The following is a 24796-nucleotide window of genomic DNA, read 5'->3' on the forward strand; positions in this document are numbered from 1 at the left end:
TGGCTTCGAGGGAGAGTTACTCATCAGTGAAAGCACCGAGGGGTGCAGCAGAAGACACCCCTCGGCTTGGAGGCGGCGCCACGGCGGGAAGAGGGGCCCAGCGGCAGCGCCCCCCGCCCGGGCGGGACCCGCCGCCCCCGCGCAGCCCCCTACCCCGCCCCGCAGCCCCCCGCCTGCCTCCACGGGCCCCCGTGGGAGCCCCCTCGCAGCGCAGCGCAGCCCGCCCCGCTCCTCCTCCCGTCCCCTCCCCTGCGCGCCCCGCCCGCCGGCGGCCGGCTCCTTCCACCTCCGCGGCGGCGGCGGCGCTGGGGAGCGGGGCGCCCCCGGGGCGGGAGATGTGAGCCCCCATGGGCGCCGGCCGGCCGCGGCGGGGGGGGCCTGGCTGCTGGTGCTGCCGCTCCTCCTGCCGCCGCCCCCCGCGGCGCACACAGGTAGGTGGCGGCGCTGCCCGTCCCCGCTGCCCGCCGGTCCCGGTCCCGGCCCCGGCCCCGGCCCCGGCCCCGGCCCCGCGGGGGATGCGCGTCCTTCCCCGGGTCGGGGGTGGGAGCCGGGCCCGCCGCGCCGTGGGTCCCCGGGGTCGTCTCCGCGCTCGGTTATCCTGGCACGGCGGCCGGCCGGGGCAGGCAGAGCTGGCCCGGTCCCGCCGTGCCGTGCCGTGCCGTGCCGTGCCGTGCCGTGCTCCCTCTGCCTGCGGCCGGGGGGGCGGCTTCTGCCGCCGCCGGTCGGGCCAGGGCTGGGGTGCTGTGTGCCGTTCGACAGCAGTGCCTTTATTTAATGTTCGTGTTTCTGGACTGCGGTACTTAACTGGAAGGAGAGGATCGGGTATTTCTGTCATGTTGCTGCCTCTTTTTCTTTTCTCCATAGTTATGCTGGAATTAGGTTTTACAAAGCTGTATGTTAATTTTCTTTCAGCTGTAAGTTGATAGTGTGCTCTTGAGATAGTCCTTGTTATATTCATCGGGGTAATTCCCCAACTATCTGTGGTGTTTGTATCTTCCTTTGTGCTTGACAGCCGCCATCCCCGGGAGTCCTACCTGAGCAGTCAAGAGACAGATTAAAACAAAAGGCAGGATGGGTTTTTGGCAGAGATATTCAGCTCATGCGCCGGTGTCCTGAGTGGCTCTGATTCCCTTCTCCCACCTGTAGACTGGAGCACTCCTCCGGCGACAGCCACACATCCAAGCACAAGGAGACAGAGAGAGCGGAAAAGGTGGCAGCTGGAGTGGGCTGTGGGAGCAGCTCAGATAGCAAGCAGTCTCCGGCACGGGCAAGGATGTTACCAAGTGGGAGTGAGCTTGTAAACTGTAGCTGTTGAATGTGTGTGCACGGTGGGTCCCCTGCTGCTGTCGAAAGCATCACACATGATTTCTTTTTTTATGTCCCTCGACTATAAAACCGAGCAAGGCATTGCAGAGATTAGCAGATCTTCTGAGAAACCTGCTCCTGTCTTTGTGCTCTCGTTCTCTGCTGCAAATGTTGCCTCCAAAACAAAATACATAAGGACAGAGTCTGCTCCCGTTTAAATTCACAGCAAAACTTCCAGATCCTGTGGGAGCTGGACGGTAGTAAGGAGTGTTCTTCATACCCTGAATGCTCTTGAGTAGCGCTACGTACTGTGTCTCAGTTAACTCTTTTGACAAACTGCTCCGTTACGCGTCAGTGATTTTGAGTGGCTTTCAGAGGTACCAAAGCCAGCTTCTTTTTAGGTAACTGACCACGTCGTTTTCATCTTATTTAAGTCCGCATCTTATTTAAGTCCGCTGATCATCTGTGCAAGTGTTTTGGAAAATCTGTATGACTGGCATTCAGTTGCCCTTTAAAAAAATTTAAAATTTGATTACTACTGGTTTTGATTCCAAAGATGGTTTAGAAAAATGTCAGGGGGGCTATGTTGGTTTTGTCTAATGGTTGGTCAAGGGAGAAGGAAATCTGTTTGCACATTCCTGAGGTTTTAGCTGGACACAATTCCAGGTATTTGTTGACAGGAAGGGAGAGCTGTGCCTTTCACTGAAGATTTAGAGCTTCCATTTTCACCTCTTTCAGCATGAGACAGTAAAAGCTGGTTTCATTAAGCCTAGCAGTATTTTGCTAGTAATGGAAAAAAATTATATGAGGTGCAGAACTGTCATAGCAGTGCTCCTGCTCTTTCTCCAAAGTGAAGTGATAGGCAGAGGAGTCCCTTTTGGGTACTTTCTTCCAACAGAAGAAGCCTGGGTTGCCAGTTGCGAGCAGATGCAGTCCTGAAAATACTGCGGTTGCCCTGAGGGCTTGATCTGGTGCTGGAATAGGAACAGATTATACCAGGTGCCATGGAAAGCAGTTTTACAGCAGGGCCTCACAGACTCGAATTCTTGCATCTTACAGGATCTGTGCTGTGCCCGTTCCTTTGGGATCTCTTGTACAGTTCCTTTCTGAACTCTGTGGCAGCAGCATTTAAATGCAAACTTATAGTTGGACCTTTGCAAAACATCAAGTGAAACACCTTTTGTTTTCACTGTGGTGTGTTAGTGGGTACAATTTTATCCTTGCTGGATTACATCTACTGTTTCAGCAGTCTCTGACTGCTAGGGCACGGCTGTCTAATGATCTGTGCCCACCTAACAGGCTAGCTGGGCGTTACCTGGTTTTGCACAGGACAAAAATTTCACTTGTCGCTGCACTTAGTGGGATTTTTATAAATTGGTGTTTCACTCACTGTTTAAAAATCTGTACTCTAGAACAAATGAAAAAGCACAGAAAATGCAAAATGGAAAAGCAAATGGAAAAAAATGGAAAATTCATTGTTTAATCAACAGGATCAAGAAATGTAGCGTGTTCCTCTTTACCACATGGGAGAGTTTAGCAGTTTTTGCAAGAAACTCATAAGGATAGGAAGGAACATCCTGAATTTTGGAAGTAGTAGAATGTTAATCTGTTAATTTACCAAGCTCCATCTTAAGTCCTTCCCCATCCTCTTAGTGGAGGTTTCCCTAACCACATTCTTCTGCAGTTAGAGAAACCTTTAAATTTCTGGCCCATAGAGTCCAGTCTCTGTCTTGTCAATCTATACAGAAGAAAGAGGCAGTGGATACTACAATATATACTTATTCTGAGGAAAGGGAAATGAGCCTGAATGCTGTACTGCAAAAATAGAAGCATTTTGATATATTTAAGGCATGTTTACTATTTTCGTTCAGGTAAGGCATGTGATTTTGAAACAAATCTCTCAATCGTTTCACTTACTGTGCTTTTGTCTGTATTGTGATGCACTCTTGGAACTGGATTTCTTCTGTATAAAACTGCCCTGGAAGATATGCTTTATCAGCATATGTAATGCAAGTAGAGCTAGTCCAATGTTAAAAAGAAAAAACCTGAAACGTGTATAGTGTAGACAAGATTTTCTCAATACCAACATTTTCATGTAACAGACCTGCTGATACTGGGTTGCATTACTCGCTAACAGAGACATAGCCTTAGATCCCACTGGAGTTGGTATGTGGCTATACCAACTACGTTTCTTATGATGAGACCTTAGAAGCTTCCCCCTTTTAATGTTTTCTAATAGTTGCGTAAGTTGCTTGGTCTGCATTGACACACCTGATTTAATTTACTTGTCTTTCATCTTCCACTTTATCATACTTTTACTAATAAATAGATCTACGTTTTGAGAAGCAGCTTCAGGCCTCCCTTTAAGCAAATTTCAATATGTTTTCTTTCACAGTTACTAGAGCACTGAAATGTACAAAATGTCCCTTTTGATGAAGATGTTGTTCTGGGAAATACAGAATAAGAGGATAAAAGGGGTCACGGTATAGACTTTGCAGTTAAGCCATTGAGCTGGAGTTCAGGGACCACACTGATGCCCAGATATATTTTATCATGTTAAAACGATCCAGAAGGCAGGCAGTATTCTAGTGCTAATAATCCACTTCCTTTCCTCCTCGCATACCCACAGTGAATCCTTGAGAAGGCTTCCTGAGGTCAGCATACATGCAGTGCTTTAAAAACTTGTAGTCCCTGTGTGGATGCTGCTCCTGGATTCGAGAGGAGGGGAGAGACTGCTGTTTGCAATTCACTCCCCTTGAAAACTGGGACAGCAGAAGCGACTTGCCCAGCTTATTTTGATAGAAACAAAGCCTGAAGAACCACTTTTACTCCTGCATGAATACATGGTCTTTGAGCATCAGTCATAATTTGTGAAGGACGGAAGTGAAGCCCTTGGCTCCAAGTTGAGCAGTGCTGAGATGTTTTGGTCTTGACACAAGGTGATTTAAGGTGCATTTTGGATCTGAGAAGAGGCTGATCTGTTGCACAGATGCAGCCAGTAAGTATTAGTTAAAGTATTAAATAGCATACTGAAGCATCAGATTATGTCATATATAAGGCATGCAGAGTGCATGTAATAAATAGGCGAATCGCCTTGTGGATATACTCTGTGATGTCTGTGTCCTGGGAAGTTTATAGATTGCACTTGAAGTAATGGCTGTACGTTACCCAAACGCAGTAAGAACTCACAAACAATTGTCTTCTTTGATTAGCTAAATGATTCAAAGAAGAAAAAATATGTTCATGCAACAGTAGAAATGAGAAAAGCAGCGGGGAAAAATATTGTAAAATATAATGATTTTTGAAACCTCAGAAAACTTGACAGTTTTGTGCATGTAGTATTTTGTATTACCTAGTATATGTCTATATACTTAGCAGGATTGAACTGCATTTGTGGTGGTGATAATCTGTATGTTTAGCAGAGAGGGCATTAAGCTTCAGTAATAACAGTGGAAGTATATGGGAGGGCTGAGCTTGGTGTTTTTACGTGGTATTTCCTGGCTCCGTGCCAGCGTGAAGAAGAGAAGAATAAATGTAACATAGAAATAAATAAAAAGGGATATTGGCATAAGGAGAACTACAATATATGAAGAAGGAGTGTCATGTTCCTATAGCTGAAAGGCTCCTCCTTACCTTCTCATCTCCAACTTCCAATCTCATGCCAGGCTGTTTCAGACAATGCTGTAATCTGTGCCCTGGTGCTTGGCTTTGCTTATGATTTCCACAACTTGACAAATTCTTGTTGCCTGTTAATTAGGAATGGAAATGGTTGAAGGAGGTAGTTCATTCTGTAGAGAAACTTTGAACGCTGTTGGGATTTGTGATTAAAGTGCAAAACTTAGATGTACGTTGCAGTTCCCCATGCAAACATTCAGGCTCACCATTGTAGCTGATAACCTTACCCTTCTGTGGCTGTTGTTGTCTAGTGGCCGTTGTAGTCTTAATTCCAAGAGAAGCAAGTGGTTAGAATTACTCAAGTCATTTGTGCGTGTATGGTTCCAGTTTATGTTTGTTTTTATAGTTGTGGCTTGTACAGATTGATTTCTGCTGATTGATTTCTCTCCAAGAAGTGGTGTTGATTATCTACAACTACAGGATTAGTAGCTAAGAGAGAGAAAAATCACCCTTTATGAGCCAAACAAGAGCCCCCATATTTTAAGAAGCTTAGCTTTATAAGAGCCTGAATTCTGGAAGCCAGGCCCATCTCTAGATAAAAATGAGGTTTTACTGGAGAGCTGTGTTTACATGATGTACAGATCTGTTTGTGCTTTATACTTGGTGTACCAGTAACTTGCAGGTTTTTATCCACTGCTCATCCTGTCTTGAAAACAGTACAGTAAAACTAGGTAAATCAGAAAGAAAAGGAAACAAGTTGTAGGACTGGAGGTACGGGATAGTTTACATATGAAGAGATTAAATAAACTATATTTCTTTCCTGTGGAAAATAGATGACTTCTCCTGTCTGCCTGGCTACTGCAAGAGTATTTTAAGGTCAATGAAGGGACAGGAGGAAGACTGTAGTCTCTTCTTCCCTTCTTTATACCCCAGCACCTTGAGTTAAATCTCACCTGATAGCTTAGTTATTTTTCAGCCTTCCATTTTCCACTCCCTTTTCTGTGATGGGAACAGGAATGTGTCCAAAGAGAAGTAAGAGAAGAAGAATGTTGCTTCAGGAGGTGAAAGGATCTTATGTGCTGTTACCAAGATTTATGTGTTTAAGCTTAATCACACTCCGTGCATAAGAGCACACACGAGTGGGTATTACAGCTCTTAGATGAAAGGGGTTAATTTATTTTCTACGACTTTCTTAAAGGCTGGAGGGAGCAGTTGAGCTAGTATTTATTATTGCATCTGTTTTGCAAAAGACTTCAATTCTCTTGGCTTTCCTTGTCTTTTCTGAAAGTACATCAATATCTTGCTCTTAGGGGGTACTGTAGTCAAAATAGTAATGTACAGGATGTGGCTCAGAAGCACTGAAAAGTGACTGTGCCCTGAGAAGGCTGAGGCACGTGTAATTGCTGACAGGGCTTTTCCCCACTATAAGAAGGTAGCAGACAGGCACAGAAGTAGACCTGTTCAGCTCTCCGAGTCTAAATCAACTTGCAGTAGCTCAAACGTGACCGAGAGCCAGCTTCTCTGCCAGCCCAGGCGATGGTCAGGCTCCTCCTGATCTCCTCAAAGCGTGCTGGCTGTTCCCTTGAATGTCAGTGACACCACACTGTCCCTTGGATCCAGCTGTGCACGTTACCGCCTTAAACGCCATTTCTGAGGCAGTCTTCCGTAACTTATGTGTGAAAGACATAGATGATTATGCTGAATGACTTCCTCTGTACAGCAAAGTCACTTTAAATCTATAGGCGGGTAAATGAGTCTAAAAATCATGACTGGCAGTTTTAACAAAAAAATGCTTGTTGAGTACAGGAAAGATACTAAGAATACTAGTATACCTATAATTAGATACTGACTTGTTCACATCTGAAATTACTGTGGGACCCTCTGAACAGTTACAGTCTCCACCAGCCCGTACCTGACAGGAGACCAACAGAAATGGGTGGGTACCCCAGGAAACCGTCATTTCTTGTGAGTTCTCTACAAGTGGTTGCTTCCCAGAGGTGTTTACGTCCTTGATCATCTGTGGGGAGAAGCGTAAATGTGGGGAGCCAGAGGGAAAAATAATTCTGTGAGTGCTTGGAGTAGCAGAGATGCTCAGCAGGCTGCTTCACGTCTGCTGGGGTATCACCGGCTGGTCTCCAGCACCGTGCAAGAGGTCAAACCTAGAGCCGCGCTGGCTGTCCCACGGGGTGAACTTGAAATTGCCTCTTGCCGTTTGCAAGAGGGGACTGGAGGGGCCATTTATGATCGTTTGGACAGGGGTGGCTGTGTGACCTTGGCAGCCCGATTGCCTGCGAGAGATGAGGCATTGCAAGCTTGCTAGGAATCTTGGTCCTTCCTCTCAGGTCTCGGATGCAGAAGAAGGTGTTTGACTTGCATCTTTTGAGGATTGCCTTTCCCTCAGAAATGAAGGCAGGTGCTCATCCTCCATTGACATCACACTCAGTCTCCTGCCCAAGGGAAAATGTGGATTCAGAATCGGGGATTTCACTAATTAAATTAGTTTGGACTCCAAGAAAAGCAAAACCCCTTCTCTAGACAAGCCATCAGTGGGTCAGAGAGCAAGGAGCAACACCTGCTAGGCAATAAATATAATGCTGTCAGTTCTAATTGGACTGTTGTTGCCTAATAGATATTAGCCAGCACTAAATGATGAAAGCCAAAACTAATTTTTGCTCAGTTTATGTGTTAAAAAATAGGTATTTTATGTAAGGATGGATTAGGAGTGTTCCAAAATGTGGTGTATCGAGATTCAGCTGATAACTGTCACACAGCATAATTTTTACAATATTTCAAACAGAAAGCTTACTTAACCCTTGGGTATTTTGAAAAACAAATGTAAGATGTCAGAGGTATTCTAATTAAGCTTTCATTTTCTTGGCTGTTGGGTTGCAGTTGATCTAAGTAGTAATAAATTGGTAATGCTAAGTATGTTCTAGAGAGAAAAGAAAATCCTCAAAATTAAATGCTTGACAGTTGGGCTATTTTTAATATTTTATATAACTTCAAAACATCTGTTTTAATAAACAGCTATTGTGTCATGGAATTGTGTCAACAGTGGGCTTTTAAAATTAATTTAGTTCTTTTTGACAAAAAATGTTTTTGCATTCCAAACTTAACAAAAACTCATTCAATTTGATAATTCAAAAAAAAAAAAAACCTACCAACAAACACAAAACACCTCTGATGGATTATGAATCTGAAAGCCTTGAAGGGGTTGTGAGTAATTTTAGACAAGCACACTTTGAATTTCACTCACCTTATTTCAGGCCAGTATTGATCACTCAGAATTAATAGAAAACATACCTACAATAACTTTCTCCTGCTGGAGTGCATCAAGGAAAGGTTTTTGCAGCAGGGCATGGTTAGGTAGTGTGAGCTCTACTCTTGCACTTGCAAACCTTCAACACACTGGGAAGAAAATTCGGTTTATTTTGTTTTTGTCATACAAGTTAGCAAAAAGGAATTTGTGTCAGCTGCCATGGCCCTCTCCAGCTGTCTCCTAGCAAGCCTTCAAGGGACTGGGAAGACTTTCTCCTCCTTTCTGAAGTTGGGTCTTTCTGGACTGAATCTGAAATGTTCTGTGATCAATATTCTCTGTAGAGGTAGGTGTTTTTATAAGTTAGGACATGGTTTGGATAAATAAACGCAAGGCTTCACACGCAGGAGGAGAGCATGTCAGGGCAAGCCGCAGCTTCAGTCCCCGTTCTTCATCTCTCCCATTCCTCGGGCTGTATTTCCACTCTCTTTCCCCAGATGACCTCCTCAGGTTCACCTGTTTCCAATGGCAGGCTGGCTATTTCTTCAAAAAGAAACCCCACATGCCCCGGCCTCATCCTTCTGCCATGTTTCCCCACCTCTTGTCTCGTGCTCTTCCCTCTGCCCCACCACCTCGTTTTCACGTAGTCTTACATCTCTGTTTCTGTGCCCGTCTTTCTCTCCCCTGTGCCCCCTCTGAACAGGCTGTGACGGGAGTGACGGGCTCCTGTTCTGGGAGGGCAAGAGTGTGCTTTGTGGTTAGCTCTCGAGCGCTGTTATGACTCGAACAGGAAATCACCTCTGTGCTCCTCCCCACATTCCCACCAGCGCTGCTCAAGTCAAAGGGTTTCGCTAGCCCGACTTCCTACCCGGCAGTCCCAGAGCTCCAGCAACCCACCAGGAGAAAGGCAGTTAAGCTGTAATGACCCCTACGTGCCTCTCCTCCTCTTCCTCGTTATCCAGCCTGTTGAGTTTGAGTCTAAAAGAATCGGCACAGAGAAAAACTTTCAAGCCCACTTAATCTAAAAAAAGTTAACAACTCATTTGTTTAAATTGTTGCTAAGATGACTAATAGCAGGTAATGACATTTGCTAACGTGTATTCCTCGCTTTGCTGGGTTTCCCTTCCTCTCTGTAACTTCTGATCTCCAATTTTGGCTCTGTTCCCCTCTTTACCACTTGGTGTACTCCCTCGCATTCCTGCATGGCCAGTGCCAGCTTGCATGAGGCTGCAGATGTGCCAGAAAAGACAGCCCCAACCCTTTGCTAGCGAATGCCACCAAACACGATGCTAAATAGACATTTGTTCTGACGAAGTATGACCATTTTTATGTTATGCTTAGGCATGTGTTTGAGGGAATATTTTTCACTGAGAACAACATAACCATTGAAACAGATAAGCTGGAGGAAGAAAAGAGAGCAAAAATTCCTTAAAAAATGAAGAGCAGCAGCATAGAAGGAGCAAGCAAGATTTCACAGGAGTTTGGTGGAAGTCACCCAAAGCTGAACAGAAAGACTAAAGAAAGGGCAGCGGCTTACACCATCGCCAGAAGCAAATGTTTGGTGTCCTAGATTGCTCCTAAATTGCTTGATGCTTCACTGGTGGGTCTGAGCTCCCAGTGGGAGAAAGTGAATCGGGGACTCAGCCTGTTTGAAAGGCTGCCCTCTCTCTGAGGCGTGTAAACGTGGATTAGATCCATGGCTTTGAAGTGGCAGCTGCAAATGGTGAGGCGTGGGGAGTGCCTGCAGCATTGCCCATAAATTCGGTGCCCAGCACAAAGGAGCCACTTCCATCAGAGGTGCTCCCAAGGACCACTTTCGTATAAGAAAATACAAGAGCATTTGAAGCCAAAGTCTCTGTCATTGTCAGAAAAGGAGTTCCTCTTTTAAATTCTGAGACAACTGTAGGGGAGGAGTCCCTGGGTTTTACTGCTGTGGCTATTGGGAAAAGCTCTGTTGCAGTAAGGCTCGCCTTTCTGTCTTAATGCTTTCCACGTCACTCACTGTCCTAAATTATATCTTACGGTTGTCTAGAGAAGCCCTGTGACCTTCTTTGTTGTTTTATTATATTGGATAATTTGGTGTTTGCACCCTTGTAGTCATGGGACAGTAAAATACAGCAGATGATTGCTCTGCTTGAGGCCAGTACAGTCAACAACAGTACTTACACAGGAGGCATTTCTATGCCAACAGGTCAGCTTTCAGTGGGTCCTCTGCCTTCTTTCCACCCCAGAACTGTAGCCAGTGTACAGAAAAAATATCTATGTTTTTATGTATTTATGTATTTTTTTGCTTTGCAGCTGCTAGGTTACCTAACTGAGGTGAAAAATTAACAAATCTGTTTATAGCGAGAGGGCACAGGTAGTTACAGCTGTCTTTGTTCCGCAGCACTGGCATTAAACACAGCTGTTTGCCACTGAGGTAGACAGTGGTGCCTCCTAGCAGATAAAAAGCAGATACCCTGAACGGGTAGTAGTTGTAACATGGAAATTATGTGTGTTTATACTTGTATTTGTATATATGCATATGTGTGTATGCGTATGTGTATGCGTATCTATAGATAGATAGGTATGGCTATAATCAAAACCGAGCTTTGAACAGTACCGACTCGAGCAAGGCACATACCTGCCAGGGAGCTCTACGCAATTAAAACTGACCAGGTTTTTAAACCCAGCAGACACTGTGATAATTAGAAGATGAGGCACCTGCCATGCAGTCTTTTACTGATGTGAATAATCTCACTGACGTCAGTGGGTTTTTTCGCTCACACGTGAAGGTGTTTTCAGACTAAGTCATGTCTATTTTGGAGAGTCTCGCAATAGCTTATTCTAAGATCAGGACTTGGCCCTTCGTTATGGTGGTGAAGTTTGCAAGCCTATATTATGACTTTCTTTCCAGTCCAGGTGTGCAGAGTCATGACGATGTAAAGAGTGATATTACTCAAGGTTTGATTTACAGCGTCTCCGAAGACAGTAATAAGGGCTCCAGGTTTTTCCATGCAAGAAATAAGTGTCTTTGTTATACTGGGAAGTGATGACAGCCATTGCAGACTATCGATGAGACAGACTAAACCTAGCAAAGCAACATGTATGACTGATTTCTGCTCTCATGTAGGCCAGTACGAACTGAAAATACTCCATGTGACGCCCATGACATTAATCCCGGTTAATGGAAATAAAATCAGAATATAACTGGATATATTGTGTTTAAAGACAAGACACTGAAAAAAGCAGCTGATGCACATACTTGAGTCTTTTCCTGACTGATAACCATGGAACATGCAAGCTCTATGTATGATCTATTTTCTACGCATGCCTCCTGATACTATTGAGCATTGAATAGGCATGAAGGAGTTAAGAATAAACTCTTCCTGGAGAAATAGGGGAGTATGGCAGTTTTATTCTTGTTTTACAGTTGCGGAATTGAGGAATAAAAAAACTTTCATGACTTGTTGTAAGGGTAAACAGAAGTCTTTACTAAAGGGGCAAGACCAGAAATAGAAACCCAATCTCTGCTTTTGCAGCAAATGGAAAGTTAACGGTCTTGGTCCCTCTGCCTTCCAAATCACACTGAGCTGGCGGCAGGTGGGAGCACGCCGGCAGTGTTGTAAAGCTTTAGATCTTGTAAAGATACAGTCTGTGGGTTCTGCGTGCTGAGATTGGCTCATCTGCTGCAGTCAGTGTTTCTGTTTTGAAACTTCATTTACCACAGCAGAAACCACACTGGGAGGAGGGAAATTTAAAAAAAAAAAATTGACAAAAAAACACCTTTGCATGTTACTAGTTTAAAAATATTTTAATGTAACAGACAAATGCATGACTCTTGCTACTTTAAAATGTGCTCAAGGAATATAAATGTTTTTATGCGAGGATGGACAAATGTCAAAAGGTACAGGCAAACAAAAAACTATTCAGAAAACCAATGGAAGTAATCTCCCTTGTCTGTGATGAGCTGGCTGCCTCTGGCCAGTTCAATTCGGTGACTATGGATTAGCCTGATAAGCAGTACACATTTTAAAAACTTATAAAGAAAAAAGGTGTGAAAAGTGAGCTGTTAGGGATGTTTATAACTGTCCTGCACCTGATTCAGCAGTACCCCTGCCAAATTTATTACTACACAGTGCAAAGCCGGATTTATCAGATAGTATAAGAAGGCCTATCAAAATGGGGCTGGCAGTGAGCTTAAGAGATCACCCAGTCCGTCCCACTACCCTTAGGCAGAATCAGCTAAATTAGTGTCATTTCTGGCAGATGTTTCTCTAATCTGTCCTTTGAAAGATCCAGCAGCCCTCCCAGGTGACCCATCCTCACGTGTCGCTCCTCTTCCTGCAAGGTGTTACTCCCAGTGCCTCCTTTCTGGCTGAAACTGAACTCCGTTCCTTTTCCTCCTTATTCGTGGTGGATGTGGAGGATAGATTATCCTTCTCATGTGAAGACTTACAGTGTTTCCTGCCACTCCTCCCTGGACAAGGTGCATCTCTGATAAGTTTAACTGCCAAGGAAGCAGAGATCAAGGTTGATGGGCTTGACTGCCATCTCCACTGGAGGGAGAGAGATGCACCCAGTCTGGTGCATCCTAACTAGAGAGATGAACCAACCTATGGAAGAGTTTATCTTCCTCTGCTCTTTATGACCACTGCAAAGTAGATGCCTTGCTCAGAGCCCAAGTTACCAGAGACAAATCTCCTCATCTGCTGCTGTTTAAGGGCTAGAATTTTTTTAGTCTTTCCTCCGAAGGTTTTTGGACTGTGCAGTATATACTGTATTCTCCTCCAGACTCTTGTTTTATTCTGAAATCTCTCCTTGATGGGCTTTTTAGTTTTTCCTCGTTGTTTTTTAATGAGAAGCCTTTTATGGCTTTGATTCCTGGCAATCTAAGAAAATACCTAAGTTGTATTTCCTTCTACTCAGGAATTGCAGTTTGTTTGTTTGTGCTTCAGTCCCTCCCTCCCTTTCTACACAGATTGCCTGGTTGCCTTTCTCAGGGCTTGGGCAGCATTGTGTGCTTCTGATTTTTTTTTTAATCTCTTATTCCCGGTTGTTGGTTATGCAGTTGATGGGTTTCCTGAAGTCCCATACCATTTAGTGCTGGGATGTGGTACAAAGAATGAAACTTGATGCATGGATGATTTCTTGTAGTCCATGTAATGCTGGTTTTGGTTTGTTCTTCTTAGTGGCATGCACATTAGTGGTTTAGGAGCTTCTCTATTTTACTGAACAGATGTTGCCAATTTTAGGCTGTTTTCTTGGCTCTCTTGGGCAGCTTCATCTTTATATTTGGATTAGTTTCACCTAAAGCAGTTGCAGAGGACATTTATTTGGGGGGGAATCAAAACCTTTTATTTTCTAGGTTCTGTATCTCCCACTTGGAAGCAAATGTTAGAGTAAAGCAGGTGTCTTTCTGCTGCTTTCACATCCCCTGGCATCCTGAAACTTTTTTTATTTCATTATAACTGAGTCTATAGTTTGAGCTCTTGCAAGATGACTGTCACTGGGCATTTCTGTGTCCAAGTGTTCAAGGAAATGGGACTTTCTATATACTTCTTGTAAATAAGCTTGCCCTAAGGACTATACCTGACGAAACTTGTTCTCTGACTAGAAAAAATGTAAAAGCCACTGAACACTAGCTAAGTGCTAGAGATAAAAGAGAGCAACATTAGAAATGTCCTTCATAAACAGCTTTATGATCTGAAGATACAGATGCAGGCATATACCGGAGTTTGTTTTGAACATTAACATACAGCTAGAGGCTTGGAAAACCCAGAGTTTCCACTGAGACAGTTTAAAGTAATTGGTGTCTACAGAATTGCAAGGAGATTGTTTTAATAAATGTATTGAAGAGAGAAGCTTTTACTGTTTGGCTCAAAGACAGCTAGAAGTCAGCAAGTTAATCAGGAAAATGGTGGTGACTTTTACTTACAAAAGCAACTATATGTTGCATATACAGGAGGATGAACACTGCTACTCTAGTAATAGGGAAATATACGACAAAAAAACCTTAAGGTCTGCTTAAGGAAGTAACAAAGGTCAGGGACTCTTAATTCAGACAGGTTCCCACTGTTTGTGTTAATATGCTTTATTTCCCCCTTTCTTTGCCTCCTTTTGTTACTTAAGAACTAGAATTGATTCCCTGGAGGAACAGTTTAAAGGGTTTTGAAAAGTCCTGAAGAACCACAGATTCACTTTTTCTCTTCCCCATTACGCTCTCGTGGCCACTCACAACGAGAAACTCCTTCCCAGCAGCTGCAGCTTCAGGGCTGGTCTTGGGATTGCTCCCCGGGCGCAGCTCTCATGGCAGGAGGTGCTGGGGATTCAGTCACAACTTGGAGCTTTGGGTTCTGCCCCTGGGCCCACTGGCCTCCGATTTTGCAAGCAATTTAGCAATGTGAGCATCTCCATTAAATTTATTAGACTAGGAGTTTGTATTAGGAAGATGTGAAATGGGGTTCTGAAGAACCCCAGACTTGCTTGTTTATTCATTTCAAAAGCTGGTGCAATGAACAGCAATTTAGATGAGTGACCTAACAGTAGGCGTTCGCTTTTGACTTTCTGGAGAATCAACATGGATGATCAAATGACGCTGGGGCTATTGTGATCATCCAATTTGATTCTCCAGTGTGAAGTCATACTCCTGTTTGTAAAGCTGTGTTTGCAGTAGACTCCACGTGTCTTTTTAAAAATACCTGGTTTGATTTTTAAAAGTCCACTCAAGCTACAACAAGATTCAATTGAAGCATCAAGGATATTTTTTACAATTTCCAGTATTAAATTGTTCTGATATTCATATACCTTCAAAATTTTAAAAATGCATGTCTCTTCTAGGCCAAACTTTTCTAGCTTTAGCTTCCAGTCCCTGGATATTTCCATGCCAATGTCTGTCATAAATGGCAACACCATTTTTGCTAGAGAAAAAACACACTTATACAGGTGGAATTCGGGACTGCACTAGCTAGGGACACTTTTGAAAAAACTGAAGTTCCATGGCCAACAACCTAGTGCTTTTGATGATAAGAAAGGCAGTATGTAGAATTTTATGGCTTACTTAAAAATAAGTATCTTTTTTGGTTAACTTGGAAGCATATGTATTTGGAGATTCTTAGTGTATGTTGTTCCTTTCTTATTTTCTTTCTCAGGAGAGTTGTGTTGTTCTTTGCCTAACCCTAGGAATGTCCATTTTGAATCTATAAACATGAAGAATGTCCTTCACTGGTCAGCACCAGAAGGCACAGGAGATGGAGTACTCTACAAGGTGAAGTATTCAGTGTAAGTTGGCTTGTTTATTTTATCCCCCACTGACTTTTATTTTAGCATTTTAAATAATAATTTAAAAAATCTTTATGCAAGATAGGGCTGCTAAAAAGTAAAGAAAGGAGAACTAAAGTGTGGGTTAGACTTAAGCAATATGGGTTTTAACTTTTACTTCTGGTACTGCTACTTCAGATCCAGTTAAAGAAATGTATAAGGAGACTTTCTTCCTATGAAAGAAGTGTAGGATGCAACATGGAAGCTTTCAGGGGCATTCCTGAGAAATGAGACAGAAGGATGAAGAAAGACTGTGCTGTGGATTGGCATCTGTACACATTAGCCTTCTGTACACGTTTAAATGGATCTGGAGATGTAGTATTTAATAGAATACTAACAGCACCCGGTGTTTCGTTGGTCTTTTCTAACAGACCCAGCTCCCACAGATTTCTTCTGATCCTGCAGGTCTCTCTAGTCTAGGAGAAAATTCACTGAAGTTATCAAGTATTGTAGAAAACCAAGTAATGTGATTGGAATCAGGCCCTTATATTTTCAAGGTTTGCACCTTTGTAGGATATCAAGAAATTTGAGTGAGGACCAGAATCCATTTCCTTTATTCCCACCAAGAGAGCACTGGGTCATTCTGAAGGACAGTGCTGGAACTTTAGCTTATAAATAGGTGTAGCACTGTTGTCATGGATGGTGTAATGCTCCCAGTCTTTACCTCTAATATTTCTACTTCCCTCGATCTAGTAATGTTTTCATGACACTAAAACAAATGTAGATCTCCAGAAGTTTCCTGTAACTTGAACTGGCTACTAAAAAAAGCAAGGAGTTGCTTCTACAGTCAGAGTCTGCAACCTCTTTTGCTCAGACCTTGCCCTCTGTGCTAACAGAGCAGCGACATAGCCCACCTCCTAGAAAAGGGGAGAGTGGTCAGTAATTATGGAATGAACGATAATTGTGTAGAAGGTAAAATGCTCAGAAAGCACTAACTACGCTGACTCTGCAGGGTCAGCTGGTCCACGGAAGAGTCTGTAGTCATAGGTATGGCCATCTTTCACACTGAATACAAAAATATTCCTATATGCCTCTGCCTACCTAGGAGAGCAAGGCCTTGAGCTAGGTGGAAAATGCTGGTGAGTGGTACTGTCCTGCTGTCATGTAGCAGCTGCCACATGCCCTTACTAATTAGCAGCCAAAGGGGAATTCTTAATAATGTGAATTTGAGGAGCAGGAGCTTCTGAGCAAATCCAGGCAGGAATTTTCCAAGGAAATCTTGATTTCTTCTACTAGTGTATAAGAGCTGGTCAGTACTGAGGCATTGTTGGTAGCAGGTATATGCCCCTTTTTCAACTAGAAGGGTTTTGAAGTTCATTGTATTCCAATGGAGTCTTTCTTTTAAACTAGAAAAAGAAGTAACAGTCAGCGATGCGTAGTGTCCTGTCCACTCATCTTGGAGACCCTGAACATCATGATGAACCACTGACCATTCTGACAGAACTCTTTGTCTCTATATAAATAGTTATCCTGACGCTGTTATCATGAGTTTAGAGTTTAAAGGAAAGCTGTGGAGGCTGAAGTTGAGACATCTCTGGTCTGTGCAAGCACAACTGTACTTAGATTAGTATCAGTAACATCCCAGTTAGTTCCATATGGCCTGTTCTGGATGGGGCCTTCTCTGATTTATTTTTCATTAAAAACTTGTGGAAATCTTGTGTTTTATCTCAGCTGAAGTTGGGAAATCCTTGAAATTGCAGATTTCTGCAAAACAAGCAAACTGTTTTATCAGCCGTAATATCAGTTTCTGTGCTATATTATCAGGTGACATATCATGGCAATAGCTTTTGTACAGCTCCTTTCTCTTTCAATATAGATACGGTGTTGGCAAATGGATTAGAAAGCCAGAATGCAGGAATATCAACAGAACATGGTGTGACCTCTCCAGTGAGACCTCTGACTACGAAGAGCAATACTACGCGAGCGTTAGAGCCTTCCTAAATGGGATGTGCTCTGACTGGATGGAGACCACACGATTCAACCCTCTTACAGACAGTAAGGAAAGCTAATCACACAGCCAGATGTTCAATGGCCTTGATTAATACTGTGTGCTCAGACTGCATGTGCCTTCATAGCATGTGATATTTTAATTTTAACATGAGGTTAGATTTTTTTGTGGTTGTTTCACATTTGTGCTTTTGGCAGAAGGAATTGAAATAATCATATTAGAATTTGGATATATGTGTGTTATATGTATGGTCTTATATATACTGAATACTCTTTTGTGCTATGGTAAAGCTTTACTCAAGGCAAGTAAAAGCTGTGGCACATCCACAGTATAAAGAACTCTGATTTTGAAAAGGCTCTATTAAACCAAGCAGTAATCGTACTCTAGAGCACAATATCTCTTATCTGTGCCAGATAATCTGAGAACATACTGGTAATTTAGCTTGTTTTAGCAAATTGAGTTTCAAGGTTGTTTATCCTGCAAAGTCACAGGAATTCCTAGGCAAAATTCCAAGTCAGTGTTCACCTTCTCACTGTAAAGATCCTCTTAGTTATCTGATAAAATAATTTTCTACTAACATAAATGAATTGTTCAAAGTCCTACTTAGACTCCCCAAAACATTACAAAAATTGTATATCATCCACTTTAAGAAACTGCATGGTCAAATCAGTGTGCCTCTGCTGCATTTGACTGCTTTTTGTACATGTTCATTTTTCCAGCTAAAATTGATCCACCCATGGTAAGTGTATCTTCTACTGAGAAATCTATTTCAGTCATTCTGACTGCTCCTGAGAAGTGGAAGAGAAGTCCTGAGGGAGAATCTGTATCTTTGCTTCAAGTGTATCCTGGCCTGCAATACAACGTGTCTGTCCTCAACAAAAAAACAAAGAAGCGGGTAAGCTTTGACAAGGCTGTAGAACTGCACCTATTAAATCTGTGCTCTGTGCTTCTTGAAATGCACTCTGTCCATAACAGCAAGGATGGAAATAGGATTCATAGCCTTATAGGAATTGTAGGATCATTCAGGTTGGAAGGGAGCTCAGGAGGTCTCTAGTCCAAAGTCCTGCTCAAAGCAGGATCAGCTGTGAGCTCAGAGCAGGTCACTCAGGGTTTGTCCAGTTGCATCCTGAAAACCTCCAAGGATGGAGACTGCACAACCTGTTCCACTGCTTGACTTTCCTCTTAGGGAAAAAGTATTTCTTTATATCCAATCTGAATCTCTCTTTTTGAACTTATGTCCATTGTCTCTCATCCTCCCACCGTTCAGCACTGTGAAGAGCCTGGCTCTGTCCTCTTGATGACCTCCTTGGGTCATCCTGGGGGCTGCTGTTAGGTCCCCCTGAAGCCATCCCTTCTTCCCCAGGTGGAACAAACTCCAGTCCCTCAGCCTCCCCTCACAGGGCAAGTGCTCCAGCCCCAACCATCTTGGTGATCCTGTACTAAACCCACTCCAGTCTGTCAGTCTTTCCTGTATTGAGGGGAACAAAACTGGTCATAGTATTCTAGATGTGGTCTGATGAGCGCTGAGTGGAGGAGGATAATCCCTCCCCTCTATCTCCTCCCTCTTCTCCTGTTAACACAGCCCAGGATGCTGTTGGCCTCCTTTGCTATGAGGGCACGTTGCTGGTTCACGTTCAGCTTGCTGAGTCCTCTTTGGCAGGGCCGCACCCCAGCCAGTCAGTCTACTGGCAGTAGTCACAATACCTCGTGACAAAGCGCATCCTTTGTCATCACATCTGAACGTCTTCATTTGTCTGTCTCTGCAGATTTACATTTCATTAGCAAGTAGTAGTTCCCAGCATAAACACAGTAGATGAGGAAGAGTTCAGTGATCAGTTACAAAAACAGTCATTCTTCTGTTCCCGTCCTCCAGGCACAATCTCTGTCTGGCAAATCTCTGAATTTCCTGAAAAGAGACAGAAACTTTACACCAAAAAGTTCACCTTCTGTCAAAAGGGATATTAAAATGCCAAGATTAGCAATTAGAGGTAGACAAAATTATGTTGGGGTTTTTTTTCATAAAGATGCTTGACATATAGCAATTACTTTACTTTGGACTCCAAGGTCTACATAACACCCATTATTCTAAGGCTCCTATCTTTACCAGAACATCCAAATTTGAAAGGTTTTGTGGAACGGTACCATGAGCCTTTCATTGGCCTGTGCGTCAGGACTGGGCTGGAGTGATGCTTTAGCTCTATTGCACCATCAGCATGAGAATGTGGACTAGTGGTGGCACATGGTCCTACTTCATATAAAGCATGAAATTGTTCAGTAGTGGTAGAAGAATGATTGAATGGAAGATAAAATATTCAGAGAGGACGTGACCTAATAAATAACTTGAGTTTTGATTGCGTTCGGAAAAAAAGGATGCAGCTGGCAGTTCTTACAGTATCATTATTCCTTTCAGAAAATTTGTGACACATTTTGTATATAATATCTTTGCCTTTCTGTAGCTGAGGAGTTAAAGGGGGAAAAAAAATCTTTTTTTATATCTTCCAGTGGTTCTTCTCCATCAGCAACAACACCTTGGTTGTGCCCTGGTTAGAACCTGGAACAGCTTATTGTGTCAGTGCACAGATACATGTCACCACACCACTTTTGCACAGTGGGTTCTCCAAAGAATATTGCATTGCTACCTTGAAAGGTATGTGTAAGCTGGGAAATTACAAAAAGAAGATGCAAGTTAGAAAAAATCATGGTGATTGGGTTTGTAAGTTTTTTATGTATCCATTATGAGAGTGAAAGCTAGCATTGTTTCTCCCCTCTCTGTGCATTTGTACTGATGAAAAAATCTTTGCCTTTAATAAACCATAGCTGGGATCAACTGAGTGGAAGATACGTCAGTACCTCTGAAGAAAAGGATCTGCATTCTTTGAGTCTTAGTGAATGGAGAATATTTTTTCTCCTTGAATGAGATTTGGGAGCGGCAGAGCTGGGTCAGTCTGAAGTTAGCAACAGGAGAGCCTGAGGGAGGAGTTGTTACTTCTTTTTAGAATTTAATTTATAATTTAGATAATAATAAAAATCTGTCCTGTAGCTCAAATGTCATTTTTTAAAAACTTCCTGCAAATTCCTTGTTTATCTAAAACGTTTGCGCCCCATATCCGAAAAGCAGTGTGGTGAATGCACACATTACTATCTGAATACATTAAAAAGTTGCGCAGTACAATGAAAACTTTTGTTTTGTTAACAGATAAAACAGCAGATGAGACTATAACAGTCATATTTGGATATGTTCTGCCTGTCGTGCTGGCTGTCCTTTTTATTTCAATGACATGCTATTGTGTGCACAGGTATATTCACGTCAGCAAACAGAAACATCCAACAAACCTGGTAAGTGTTCTCTGTTGCAGGAGGTCACTGCCAACCTTGGCACGCACAACAGAGCTGTACATTTTCCGGGGCTCCGAGTCAGCTGGGAGGAAACCATGGCTAGCTGCAAATAAAAGCTCGAGTTGCCGCTCAGATCAAGAAAAGAACGTCACATTGAGGGTTATTAAATGCAAGAAAAACAGAGTAATCAGTCAAGTTAGCAACTGTGTCTAAAAAGATGACTAGATCTGAAAAGACGACCAGAGCTAATGAGGATCAGAACAGAGCTGTGTTTGTTTGGGAAGAGTCACTGCCATAAGCAAGGTCTGAGGTGCACTGAGGCAAGTTCTGTTAGGAAGTCAGCACTCCCTAAATTTATCTAGGAAGAAGCACTGTAGAGATTCAGTGAACAAAAGTTATTAATTGGTTGAATTCAGAAACAAGAAGGGAAGATAATTAAGCAGTACGGAAACCCCATGATGTTTTCTTGGACTATTACTGGGTATTACCAGATTTTTTCCACTTAATTGTGATTGTGAGGTATTTAGCATGTATGCATCATGCAGATCATTTAATCTGGATTTCAAGAATTTGAAAGTACTGCACCATTTCCTAACACCCAAAAATGTATGAACAAACACATTCTGTTATTTAGACAGCCCAAATTACACTTTCTACATAAAAACGTTTGCAAGTTTCTTAGAGCTGCAAAGTTTGTTAATTTTTAGAAAGAACACATAAAGTCTAAGAAATATTACTGGTTTCCAGCTCATGAGCCCAGCAGCGCTTTCTCACAGCTATCTCTAAACAAGTTGCTCAACCGTAAACATGCAATGACAATAATGAATGAACACTTTGATGTTAATCCAATCTGCGTGACACCGTGGGATGGGAGGTACAAGGGAGTTGGTTTCAACATGCTGATCTTTCTGAAGAAATCTAGAGCAGCACAGAGGTGATTGATAGGAGAAATGTTCACAGAGGGACTGTGGGTTCAGAAGGGTTCAGAAGGAGTAGAGCAGCTACTGCTGCAGTGGGTTCAGATGTGCATGGAGACACCTCCTGCACTTGATGAGGCACCAGCTTTAACACAGAATCGTGGAATCACAGAGTGGTTTGGGTTGGAAGGGACCTTCAAAGATCATCTAGTCCAGCTACCCTGCCATGGGCAGGGACATCTGTCACTAGATCAGGTTGCTCAAAGCCCCATCCAACCTGACTTTGAACACTTGCAATGATGGGGCATCCACAACCTCTCTGGGAAATCTGTTCCAGTGCCTCACCACCCTCATGCTAAAGAATTTCTTCCTTATATCCAGTCTAAATCTATCCTCTTTCAGTTTAAAACTGTTGCCCCTTGTCACTACAGGCCCTGCTAAAAAGTCTTTGTCTGTCTGTCTTATTCTTTATTCTTTATCCTGGGCCGCAGGGCATGGTAGGGGGAGATAGCTTGGTCTCCCTTGGAGCGCTAACAGGACAGAGCTTTTTACAGTCCAAGAACGTAAAGGGCTACTTAGTGAAAAATTCCCACTCATTAGCGGCCTAAACGCCAACTCCAGGAGTTTTTTCTCTAATAAATGTGTAATTTGTATGTTGGAGGGGTTTTTAATGTCCATAGCACTTTTTTATGACCACCTTGAAGCTTCAATTTATTTCTCCACCTCTGGATTCCATTGACGTTAAGGTAATGAATATAGACCTGGTACTTTAATGATGTTCTCTGGCTTTCCCAACCTACAGACTATTCCACATGGGCACCCCATGTGGTCAGGGGGAGGTGGAATAAGCAATTTGTTTTGGTCCAGCACTTCTGACCTGGGGGAGCTTTCAGACTACCTGGTACATCGATTAGTGGTCTTAGTCTTCCATTCAAGCTTGAAAGCACTGAAGTGCAGCTTCTGGTTGTTTTTCTATTGCACTTTCCTTTAGTGACTGCTCATACAGTATTTATTCCTGTTAGAAATAGTACTCATTTCAGAAAGATTCCTGTTGTTTAACTAGATGATTTATTACAGAGTCACAAAAGCAGCCTGTGACACTGCACAATGCAGGCTCCATACACTGCACTTCAACCTGATGTATAGCTTCCTCTCTGAAAGGAAACCTGATATTATTTAATTCTCTGTAAGCTACACCTTAACATGGTACCTGACTCTGTGCTTGTGGGATGTGGTTTTGACTGCACTCCCCCTTCACTGATTAAAAAGAGTGGAATAGATTCTGTAATCTGTGACCCAAGGACAACTCTGATGTTTTCTCCAAAGTCATTTGAGTTTATGCTGGTGGAAACAAAAACAGAATTTGACAGAATTGTTCTAACTGTTATTTTGACACGGGGAAGATGAGAAAAGGGATATTAGAGCTGGTCATAATATAGTTTTACTTCAGATGATAGAATAAAAAAAGTGGAGCATATTAACACTCCTGGAGGTTTATATGATGAACTTCCTTCTTCCCTAAGTTGAAATAACCTCCTAATAAGGTCTAGCCTAGCCTTCTATTTTAAAAATATATGACAGTATAAGAAGCAGCAAGATGGTATTTTTATTATACTTCACTCAAATCAAAATATTTTTTGCTTTCCAGGTATGGCACTATACTGACAAATGCAAGGAAAGGGTTTTCATACCATGTGAAAAAATAGTGGTCAACCTTATCACTGTTAACGTGGATGAGTACAAGCCATCTCAGGAATCCAATCATCTATCAGAAAGGAAAAGTCCTCATTATTACACTGTTTACAATGGCACCGAAGGGAAGGATTTGCCTTCAAAAGAAGTGTTGGAAACAAAACACTTGCTTGATATTTCACATGAAGAGATTTCACGCGAAGAGGATATTTTAGCAGAAGGGGACCAAACTGGGAACTGGCCATCTTACGGCCACCCTGGAACAAAGAATACTTCGAGACAGAAAAATGCAGGGACTCATGTAGAGTATGAACATGATGTAAGGGCTGAAGACTTCAGTCCCGGTCAGAAACTAGAAGAGAAGACTTCTGCCCCCAGGGGACTACTAGGTGAGCCACAGATTGCTTTGGGGGACTTGGTTAATATGAAAATAGGACAGCCGTATTGCCCCCAGCTAGAGGTGAGGGCAGCAGACCCTTGTTTGGGACAGAAAATAGAGGAACTTAATTTGAAGATGGTTGATGCAGCAGAGGAATTGCCAGGTGAGACCCATATCAACTTTGTGGACTTGGATACTGAAAAATCTGGGCAGACATCCTATCCTCAGCTGGAAAAAATAGCACAGGGCCTGACGGAGAAAGAGGGTGAACAGACCATATTAGTAGATTGGGATCCTCACACTGGAAGACTGTATATTCCTGCCTTGTCCAGTGTTGAAAATCAGGTGTGTGAAGGAGTATTCAAGTGTGATGATCCTGACAAAGAGGGAATTTTGTCCAGACTGTATGAGAAAGAGGTACCTGATGAATCATCAGAGGACCAAGAAATGTATCTCCTGCAATTCAAGGAACAATGGGGACTGCATGTAGAAATGGAAGACTGAACAGTAATTTTGTAAAATATTCTAAATGCAAAATCTTGTTTACTTTGCCAAAGGGAGTGATGGACTCAGTGGAGCAAACACATCTTAGTGTATTGAAGTTTTTGGAACCATCACAGCTGAGTAACTTATTCATGTTATCTTATTTATAAGTTTCCAGATGTGAGATAAGTGATTTTGACTTCCATCATAAACCTCTCAGGTAAAATATGATAGTTATGAGATTATCTTCTTTTTTAAAAAATATATATTTTTACACAGGATGCTGTTAGGATTTTCATATTGTAATTCCTACCAAAACAAATTATCAGCATTTGAAAGCAGTTATTTTTAGCAAATAAAAAGCAACAATATGATATTTTGCTGGGCTATTTCATGTATCTTGACACAATGCAGTCTTTTCTAGGTTTCACTCCTGCTACTTGTAATGGTTTCAGCTGACTTTTGTGGAAGTTAAGGGCATTCCAGTATATATTTTGTTTCTGTTTTATAAATATTCTTTTACTTAGTGCAGTTCTTATTTGTTTCTCTTGAAAGACTTGTCTGAG

The 24796-nt window shown here is 42.6% G+C and overlaps 1 protein-coding gene across 1 annotated transcript; it reads left to right on the plus strand.

The window, feature by feature from the left end:
• Positions 1-383: 383 nt before the first annotated feature.
• IL20RA (interleukin 20 receptor subunit alpha) lies at positions 384-24581 on the plus strand. The gene is made up of 7 exons (XM_050894493.1): positions 384-431; positions 15307-15436; positions 17292-17470; positions 18143-18318; positions 19926-20070; positions 20620-20759; positions 23325-24581. The coding sequence occupies exons 2-7, from the start codon at positions 15363-15365 to the stop codon at positions 24249-24251; spliced, it is 1641 nt and encodes a 546-aa protein (XP_050750450.1). The 5' UTR covers positions 384-431; positions 15307-15362; the 3' UTR covers positions 24252-24581.
• Positions 24582-24796: the final 215 nt, after the last annotated feature.

The sequence above is a fragment of the Gymnogyps californianus genome, chromosome 3, assembly GCF_018139145.2.
Source record: "Gymnogyps californianus isolate 813 chromosome 3, ASM1813914v2, whole genome shotgun sequence".
Lineage (NCBI taxonomy): Eukaryota > Metazoa > Chordata > Aves > Accipitriformes > Cathartidae > Gymnogyps > Gymnogyps californianus.

Excerpts from the sequence above, each read along its gene's own strand:
- IL20RA (XM_050894493.1), top strand. The coding sequence starts at position 15,363 with ATGAAGAATGTCCTTCACTGGTCAGCACCAGAAGGCACAGGAGATGGA. Across the intron at positions 18,319-19,925 it reads ACAAAAAAACAAAGAAGCGG|TGGTTCTTCTCCATCAGCAA; the intron begins GTAAGCTTTGAC and ends TATATCTTCCAG. Across the intron at positions 20,071-20,619 it reads TTGCATTGCTACCTTGAAAG|ATAAAACAGCAGATGAGACT; the intron begins GTATGTGTAAGC and ends TTTTGTTAACAG.